Source organism: Dendrobates tinctorius, unplaced genomic scaffold (genome assembly GCF_039654945.1).
Source record: "Dendrobates tinctorius isolate UK_male_01 unplaced genomic scaffold, ASM3965494v1 ptg000187l, whole genome shotgun sequence".
In the NCBI taxonomy this organism is placed as follows: domain Eukaryota; kingdom Metazoa; phylum Chordata; class Amphibia; order Anura; family Dendrobatidae; genus Dendrobates; species Dendrobates tinctorius.
In genome coordinates this window covers 33341-43089 of record NW_027361854.1, presented here as the reverse complement: position 1 = coordinate 43089, position 9749 = coordinate 33341, and the positions used below count along the sequence as shown (strand labels likewise).

The 9749-nt window shown below is 42.0% G+C and overlaps 1 protein-coding gene across 1 annotated transcript; it reads left to right on the top strand.

Moving 5' to 3' along the window:
• The first annotated feature begins 318 nt into the window (after nt 1-318).
• ZC3H10 (zinc finger CCCH-type containing 10) lies at nt 319-6008 on the top strand. Its single transcript, XM_073552186.1, has 2 exons — nt 319-493; nt 3605-6008. The coding sequence occupies exon 2, from the start codon at nt 3708-3710 to the stop codon at nt 4938-4940; it is 1233 nt and encodes a 410-aa protein (XP_073408287.1). The 5' UTR covers nt 319-493; nt 3605-3707; the 3' UTR covers nt 4941-6008.
• The last annotated feature ends 3741 nt before the right edge of the window (nt 6009-9749 follow it).

Genomic DNA, 9749 nt, shown 5'->3' with positions numbered 1-9749 from the left:
TTTTAAGTGTATTCACTAAAGGACACATGATTGCATATTATTATATAGTTAGAATGTTTTATTTTTATTGAAAAACCTGAAAAAAGCAGAAATTAAAAATTAGCCGAATAAGAAACCAACTTCAGCATCGTCCCAGACGCCAGTCCTGCAGGACGGATTTGATACTGGAGATTCTTGTGGAAACGTTTCCCCACTCAGGATAGAGTCACGCGTGGGTCTCGGGTGCACACACTAAGAGCAGCCATGTGAGAGGCGTGGCCCCCTCTGTGCGGCGCCACCCGCAGCTGGCGAGTGCTACGCTACTTCCGGCTACAGCACCAGAGCCACGCCCTCTCTGCGCACGTACCGTTACTCCGGAAGTGGGCGTGGTGTACGGTTGTGCGGCCGTGACTTGGTCGCTGGTCTCGTTATATGCTATAGCTTCCCGGTGCCTTCCCAGTCGCGGGACGCCGTATTTCTGTGTGTGGTTACCGAGGCCACAAGGCGTTACTGGGTACGTATGGGACTGTCGTGTTGGCTGTAGCGATAAGTGTGCGGCCTCCGTGACGTGTGAATGGCCGCCATTGTCCTCGGGGCGGGAGCGGGTACTGTAAGGCCTAGTGCCGCGGCGGCCTCCATAGTGCTGCCGTCTGTACTGTGCGACAGCGAGCCCTCCTCAGAGCCGCCTGTGTACAGCGCTCAGCCTTGCCGTAGCCCCGCCATGAGGCTGTGAGGCCTGCTGGGAGCGGGAAAGGCCGCCATCTTCCCGCCCACACAGCTGAGTCTCCGCGGTATTTCTGTACCACTCACTATAATGGGGCAGAGGGGACCGCTGAGCCGCCACCTGTCTCTAGGCGGACCCGAGCTCATTCTCACTGGCCCCACTGTGCCTTGAGCTTGGCCTAAACACGGTGCTGAAGTCGGCTTCTTATTCAGCAATTTATTTTTTTGTTTTTTTTTCACATCCAATAAATAAAATAAAGCACACTGCTGCCCATTTTTTGTTCCAGTTTTATAACTTGTCGCTGCTTCTAAGTGTATTCACATCAGGGCACTTCGCTAAATTGTATTTTATTATTGTAAATTTGTCATTAAACCGGTAAAAAAAAGAAATTGCAGAATAAGAAACCAACTTTAGCATTTAAAGGGAATCGGTCACCCTTTTTTTGGCCTTTCAGCTGCCGGCATAGACATAGGGGGCTTATCTACAGCATTCTTTAATGCTGTAGATAAGCCTCTGATGTAACCTGAAAGATAAGAAAAACGTTATATTTCACTCACCGAGGTGGGTGGTCCCGTCCGGCTCCTCCCTTCTTCATGCGATGATGCCCTCTTTCTCCCATCCTGAAATGGCGCAGGCGCATTGCTCTACCCAGCAGAATTGTGGCGTGCGCAGGTGCCAGACCTCCCGACGCCTGCGCACTGCAGGACTTCGCCCTAAACAGAGCAGAGCGCCTGCGTCGGAGCCATTACAGGACGGGAGAAGAGGACGTCATCGCATGAAGAAGGGAGGCGTCGGACTGGACGGCGACACCCATCGGACCGGACCGCCCACCACGGTGAGTATAATATGACGTGTTTTTCTTCTCTTTCAGGTTACATCAGAGGCTTATCTACAGCATTACAGAATGCTGTAGATAAGCCCCCCTATGTCTATGCCGGCAGCTGAAAGGCCAAAAAAGGGGTGACAGATTCCCTTTAACATTATGTGCATTTTTGCCCACAAGTAATGCTCGTACAGTTATGAAGCAGGTAGAGCTTTCTTGCCTTAATCCTGGTTTCCCTCTTGTAAAATAATAACACTAAGGCAATATTCAGTATGTGGTCGGTATTTCACATCAGTATCTGTAAGCCAATACCAGGAGTGGAGCAATCGGAGGAAAAGCATAATAGAAACACGTCACCACTTCTGGATTTATCACCTACTCCTGGTTTTGGCTTACAGATACTGATGTAAATACTGACCCAGTACTGAAAGTATGACCGTCGCCTTAGTGTTATTATTTTACATTGGAGTAAACACAGGAATTAAGACGGGGTAGTGTACAACCTCTTTAATTTTGCAGGAAAGCAGTTCGGTTTTATCGTTGAAATGGCCGATTCCTGCACATTTAACACTTGAACACAGGTGAAGGCCACGTTCAGTACTTTACATCAGTATTGCATTATATGTGTGAACTTGGCCTTGGTATGTTGACACACAGCAAACACAAATTTTTTTTTTTTTTTTTTTTTTTCAACATTGATATAAATGCATGCTTTCTGCCTTGATTTTTTTTTTCTCTAGAATTGAAGTAAAAATACAGATTTTTATACTTTTGGGAAATTCCTGTGTGATTACATAACAAGAACATGTTCATTCATACAGTCAGGAATTGAAATCTATACCTGCTTTAGGGAGATGTAGCTATGCCCTAAAAAACTTGCATTTTTTTTTGTCCATAGAAACCGCATTCATTTTTTTTTTTTCCTGATTATGTTCTAAACTTGGCCAAGAGAAACTAAGAAAGGGTTGTCCTAGTAGTGGGCAGCCCCTTTAAACCTAAATGTTGGGCCCCGATAAAATAATAAAGCCTATAATCTCCTCCCTTGCCGATTACGTTCCAGCGGTGTCGGCACTCGTGGTCCTGGGGCTGTAATGTGGTATTGTGACACGTGATGCCCAAGCAGCGCTGGCGTCACTGTCTCCGCCTTTGGACAAACTGAACATGAGAAGGATGTCCCAGGCTGCAGCTGATCCCCGATTTCCTCTTCATGTTCAGTTTGTCCGAAGGCAGAGAAAATGAAGCCAGCGGTAATTAGGCGCCAGCTGTCAGTTGTCACAATACCACATCACAGCCCTGGGAGAGCAAGTGCTGATGCCACGAGAACTGCGCCGGAACAGGCTTTATTTTATCCTAGTAGTGGACAATCCCTTTAAAAAAAAAATGTAACACAAATCTGTGGTGCCACACACGGTTTTTTTAAAAAATTTATTTATTTTTTTTACCTCTGTTTTTGGCAAATTGGGAAACTCCTTAGTAAGTGTTTTCCATATCAGTTAAACAGACATAAGTTAATTGAGATGGAATTATTATTTTAGCGATATTGCTTTGCATTATAGATGATCTTACAGATCAGAAGAATGACTACTTATTTACACATGGCATGTTTATTGCAGAAATTTCTGTGACTGCAAATCGATTCCATATATCTGGGGTTGTTTTAGTGTGGTCAGATGAATAGGACCGCTATAGAAACTTCTGCAACAGATCTGCCCCTTGTGAATATTTCATTCTCCTAGTTGTGCAGATATCCTTGGAAGTTTTTTTTGTTGTCCCGCTAGGGTATATTCAGACTGCTGCTACTGATTTTGCCATGCAGCAGAGTACCGCACAGTTTGCAATAAGCCCACATGCTGCACAGTTATCTGGTATTATGGATACACCTGTACAATTTGACGCAATTAGATTTTTACAATATTGGGTAATTATGAACAGTGTTTTTGGCCAGTTAAATTCCGCAACAAATAAACATCCATTCAGTGTAAACCAGAATGGATACCATTATCTGCTATTTTGCAATATAGATATATAGATCATGATTGTGCCTAATACATTGCTGAATGTAATGTTCTCTCTTACAGCTTTTACGCAGAGCGCATTGCCGGGTGCACCTCGCATACTAAGGCGCAGCGATAATTGTTGACAAGTTAAAAAAACAAAACACACATAAGCGCTGCTAAAACAATGCCGAACAGGGAAAATTATCCAAATTGTGCCAGCAGTGGTAGTGGCAGTGAGGATGCTGCTGCTTCTGTGGAATTTGTATGTCGTGACTTTCTCCGCAATGTATGCAGGCGAGGGAAGCGCTGCCGCTTTAAGCATCCAGACTCCAGCGATGTTTCTGATCTTGGGGTACAGAAGAATGAATTTGTCTTCTGTCACGACTTTCAGAATAAGCAGTGCGTGCGCAACAACTGTCGGTTTATTCATGGTACTAAAGAGGATGAAGAACACTATAAGAAAACCGGAGAGTTGCCTCCTCGTTTGCGTCAGAAAGTAGCTGCTGGCCTTGGCTTGTCACCCACTGAGCTACCTAATAAAGATGAGATTCCCATCTGTCGGGACTTCCTAAAAGGTAATTGTCAGCGTGATAATAGGTGCAAATTTCGCCATTTGCAAAGGGACTTTGATTTTGACTATTCATGTGATATGCGGGTAGGGGGCCTGAGTACTGGCTTAACATCTGGAGGCCTGCCTGCTACCACCGTACGTTCCTTTGAGCATTTTGGAGGACCTGATGTGATTTCAGAAACTGAACACTTCTCGTCCTCATATCGTTACGGTGATCATTTTGATGATCCTGTAATGAAAAGGAGACGAGTAGGATACGATGGGTACTTCAGTGCATCCCCTGTCGAATACCATCTGTTGGAAGAAGAAAATGTCATGCTTCGGAGGCGTGTTGAGGATTTGAAAAAGCAGCTCTCTGTTCTTGCAGCAACCAATGAAGTTTTGCTTGATCAGAATGCACAGTTTCGTAATCAAGCCAAGGTGGTGACACTAAGCACCCTGAGCACCACAGCCCCAACCAGTGAGCAAGGAGTGCGGACAGTGACCAATTATAACCATGGCATTGCGCAAACTCACACCACTCTGAGCAGCCAGGCTTTGCAGCCCCGACCAGTCACGCAGCAGGAATTGGTAGCTTCTAGTGGTGCTCCTGCTCCTGCACAGTCCAACGCAGCCCCTCAATTAAATCCTGAGATTACACCACTGTCTGCTGCGCTGGCGCAAACTATTGCTCAAGGCATGGCACCTCCGCCTGTCTCCATGGCACCTGTAGCAGTGTCTGTGGCCCCAGTGGCTGTTTCTATGGCTCAGCCCCTTCCTGGGATTACTATGAGTCATGCCACTACACCGATGGTAACCTATCCCATTGCTACACAAAGCATGCGCATAACAGCCATGCCTCACTAACCTGTTTGTGCCCTTGAATACCCAGCAACGTTGAAGCATTTTTGCCAAGGACGTGGGTGCCATCAGTGTGGTATTCTATGCCGAGGGGTAGAGGTTCAAATGTGTTAGCTCAAAGGATAATAAAATGTGTATGTACACATGAATGGTTGAGATTTTATAAAGCTGGTTTTCTATTTGTTTTTATTAAACCCTTCTATACATGTTGAGTATTCACAATACATGACCCCAACTACTGTATTATAAAGAATGTAAGGAAAACTTGTTGGGAAAGCAAATCTTCCTTCAATGAATCCCACCTTGCTATTACGTATAACACCTTAAACCTATGCCTTCCTGGAGTCTTTACTTTATTTGTCATGTGAATACACTTGTCAATTTTTGTAAAATGGAGCAATTGCATTTCCAAAGGGCCCTATGTGGTCTACAACCCCCCCCTTCCATCCTCTTTGAATACCTGGAGATTATGAATGTCTCAAAAATAGCTGTCCTTTAACTGATTCCAAAATTTAAGTTAGTGGCAAACACTCTAGGACTGTCATCTGATGCATAAATTAGGATATACACAGAATATACTTTTGAGGTAGCTGACATACAGGAGCCATGAACATAAAACATTCCCTCCAAATTTAGTGTAAAGGGTCTTGTCGACTGTCCTTTGTGTAGGATGACATGTCTTGCAGTGGGTTGTTTCCATAATAAATATATATTATTTTTTTTACTAAATTTGAAATGCCTTGCACACACAGATGAGCATGCATGTTGATGGGGCATTAAAGGGATGGCTATTAGGGATATACATGTATACCAATGTGGCTCAGTGCTTCATTTATCTTAATTTCCATAATCTGGTAGAAAATTAGAATTTATGGCTCCCCTTAAGAATGATCCAGGATTAGTACTATCTGACTGGATGATTTTTTTTTTGTCTATAACAATTGTTTATTACTGTGATGTTCTTTTTTGCATGGTGAATGGCATATCAGTTTTGCTTATTTGTTTCTGTGATGTAGAAGATAACACAATCGTGTGTGTATAGTTCTTGTGACATATATAAAATCTCTAAACATTTACCGTGTCAAGCTGTTTTTATTCTATTGTTTGTGGACAATGTCGTAGTAGACAGCTGCTCTAGAGACTAGATGGACGAGCGGGTCCCTATCGACTTCTCGCCTGCTCCCCTGGAGTAACACGTTTCTCACTATATATGCATGCAATGCCAGACCTGTCACTCAAAGGAAGCAGTTGAGGAGAAGCCGCAGGTTTTAAAGGAGTTCTTCAAGAATAAGATAAAATGGTGTCCCTGATATAATTCAAACTGCAGTCAGTCATCGTCATGTGTCAGTATAGGCTCCAGACTGAAGGTGTAGAGCTCACGAGACCTGTGTCTCAACTAACGAGCTGTATCACACGTACCCTTTCAGCGTCTGATAGAACCAAATTGATATGTGAAGAAATGTTTTAACCCACGTTGTGATCGACGATATTTCCAGATTCATCCTCAGTTTGCCAGCTATACCCAGTGCACAGAGACTGTTCCCAACTGGAAAGCAAAGTAATAAGCTGGGGATAACCCTGTTTGCGCTCAGCAAGAAAGAGCTATATTTCTTCACACAAGATCCGTGGTCCTGACCACTAACTGAGGTATGTGTAAGGCAGCTCTTGTCAGTTGACATGCAGATATCAGGAGCTGTTTGTCTTCAGTATGCAGCCCTTTACGTACATAATTAAATTATATCAGGTACATTGTTTTATTGAATTCGCTGAGTAGGTTTTTTCTCAATCAAGAGTAAAAATTCTTCCAGATGTCTCAAACAGTATGAAGGGGGGTATCATCACATTAAAGGGACCCAGTCAGCCAAGAATGACTTCAAACCAAGTACAGGCTTTCGGTGCTTCATGGAGGGGCCAATCAATTATATACAGTGGGTATGGAAAGTATTCAGACCCCTTTCATTTTTTCTCTGTTTCATTGCAGACATTTGGTAAATTTAAAAAATCTTTCTCATTAACCCCTTAATCCCCAGAGCTTTTTTCGGTTTCGCGTTTTCTTTTTTCGCTCTCCTCCTTCCCAGAGCCATAACTTCTTTCTTTTTCCGTCAATATGGCCATGTGAGGGCTTATTTTTTGTGGGACGTGTTGTACTTTTGATGAACACCATTGGTTTTACTATATCGTGTAACAGAAAACGGGAAAATAATTCCAAGTGCGATGAAATTGCAAAAAAAAAATGCAATCCCACACTTGTTTTTTGTTTGGCTTTTTTGCTAGGTTTAACTGCTAAAACTGACCTGCCATTATGATTCTCCAGGTCATTCTTTTTTTATAAGTGATGAAAAAAAAAATTCCAACCTTTGCTAAAAAAAAAAGTTGTGCCGTGTTCCGATTCCCGTAGCGTCTCCATTTTTCGGGATCTCTGGTTGAGTGCTTATTTTTGGCCTGCCGAGTTGACGTTTTTAATGATGCCATTTTGGTGCAGATGCAATCTTTTGATCTCCCATTATTGCATTTTAACCCCTTCCTTACTGATGACGGAATAGTACGTCATCGGTAAGGTCCCCCGCTTTGAGGTGGGCTCCGGCGGTGAGCCCACCTCAAAGCCGCAACATGTCAGCTGTTATGAACAGCTGACGTGCCCGCAATAGGCGCGAGTGGAATCGCCGTCTGCCCGCGCCTATTAACTAGTTAAATCCCGCTGTCAAAGCTGACAGCGGGCATTTACATAGCATTTCCGGCCGCCGGGCCTGAAATAAGCTCATCAAAGACCCCCCACCCCCCCGTCACGTGATCAGGGGTTGCCTGGAACAATCATAGAGGTTTCTGAGACCCGGTGGTCGGCGCTGAAAGAACAGGAGTAAATTTGCTACATATGGGCGATCTCATGACCCATATGTAGCAGAGCCGATTGGGTTTTGCATTCTTCAAGCCTCCTATGGAGGCTATTGAAGCATGACAAAGTTCAAATCACAATAAAAAAAAAAATCCCACATACACATTAGGTTAATTAAAAATCAAAAAATCCCAGAAAAAGGAGTTAAAACTAGGTGATAAAAATAATAAAAGGTATACTCCAATAAAACTTGTAAAAAGTAAAGAATAAGGAGCATCTAATACCATATGTAAATAGTATTTTATTGAATATATTCATAAGTTATAAAAAGATTTTTATTCATTATATATAAAAAAAAAAAAAAAAAATTTTAAATAAAAATGTGAAGGACACAAGACATAAGGTCCGACACAGTTACTATAATTACAGATCAGGGAGACAACCTTATAATATCTTCACATATACCAATGGTACCAGACAGTCATTTATGCCACTTTAGATAGATATAGATAGAGATATATATATATATATATATATATATAGCATATGCCAAACTAGCATCCACACGCAATCTATTTGAACAATCTGAATAATATAAAAGGTCTCACCCGAAAATATCTGTAACCGGTCACACCAAGCAGCCCCAAGGCGCATTTCGCTTGGGCTTCCTCAGGAGACCTTTTATATTCAGATTGTTCAAAAAAATTGCGTGTGGATGCTAGTTTGGCATATGCTATATGTGTATATATGTATATCTAAAGTGGCATAAATGACTATATGTCTGGTACCATTGGTATATGTGAAGATATTATAAAGTTGTCTCCCTGATCTGTAATTATAGTAACTGTGTCGGACCTTATGTCTTGTGTCCTTCACATTTTTATTTAAAAAAAAATAAAAAAAAATTTAAATAATGAATAAAAATCTTTTTATAACTTATGAATATATTCAATAAAATACTATATGCATATGGTATTAGATGCTCCTTATTCATTCTTTTTTGTTTACAAATACACATATTAGGTATTGCTGCGTTCAGAATCACCAGATCTATCAATAAAAAAAAAGCATTAACCCGATCGCAAAACGGCGTAGCGGGGAAAAAATTTAAAACGCCAGAATTACGTTTTTTTGGTCGCCATGACATTGCATTAAAATGCAATAACGGGCAATCAAAAGAACATATCTGCACAAAAGTGATATAATTAAAAACGTCAGCCCGGCATGCAAAAAATAAGCCCTCACATGACCCCAGATCTCGAAAAATGGAGGGTATCAGAAAATTGCGCAAATTTTTTTTTTTTTTTTTTAGCAAACTTTGGAATTTTTTTTCACCACTTAGATAAAGAGAGCATATACATGTTTGGTGTCTATGAACTCATAATGACCTGGAGAATCATAATGGCAGGTTAGATTTAGCAACTAGTGAACCTAGCAAAAACGGCAAGCAAAAAAACAAGTGTGGGATTGCACTTTTTTTTGCAATTTCACTGCACTTGGAATTTTTTATTCCCGTTTTCGAGTACACGGCATGGTAAAACCAATGGTGTCGTTCAAAAGTACAACTCGCCCCGCAAAAAATAAGCCCTCACATGGCCATATTGATGGAAAAATAAAAAAGTTATGGCTCTGGAAAGAAGGGGAGTGAAAATCGAAAAAAGCTTCGGGAGTGAAGGGGTTAATACAATGTCATGGTGACAAAGAAATGTAATTCTGGCGTTTTGACTTTTTTTTTTGTTCTCACTACGCCATTCCGCGATCAGATTAATCTTTTTTTTTTTTTTTTGGGGGGGGGGCGATTCTGAACGCGGCGATACCAAATGTGTAATTTGATATTATTTTTATTGTTTTATTTTGAACTAGCTGAAGAGCCCGGCGCTGCCCGGGCATAGTAACTAACTGTGGTTAGTTATAGCAAATTATAATTATCCTCCATCCCATAGTCCCGTGCCCATATACCCATCATACATATCCGCCGTCCC

What these genes read in the sequence shown, in the direction of transcription:
- ZC3H10 (XM_073552186.1), top strand. Translation starts at nt 3,708, where the DNA reads ATGCCGAACAGGGAAAATTATCCAAATTGTGCCAGCAGTGGTAGTGGC.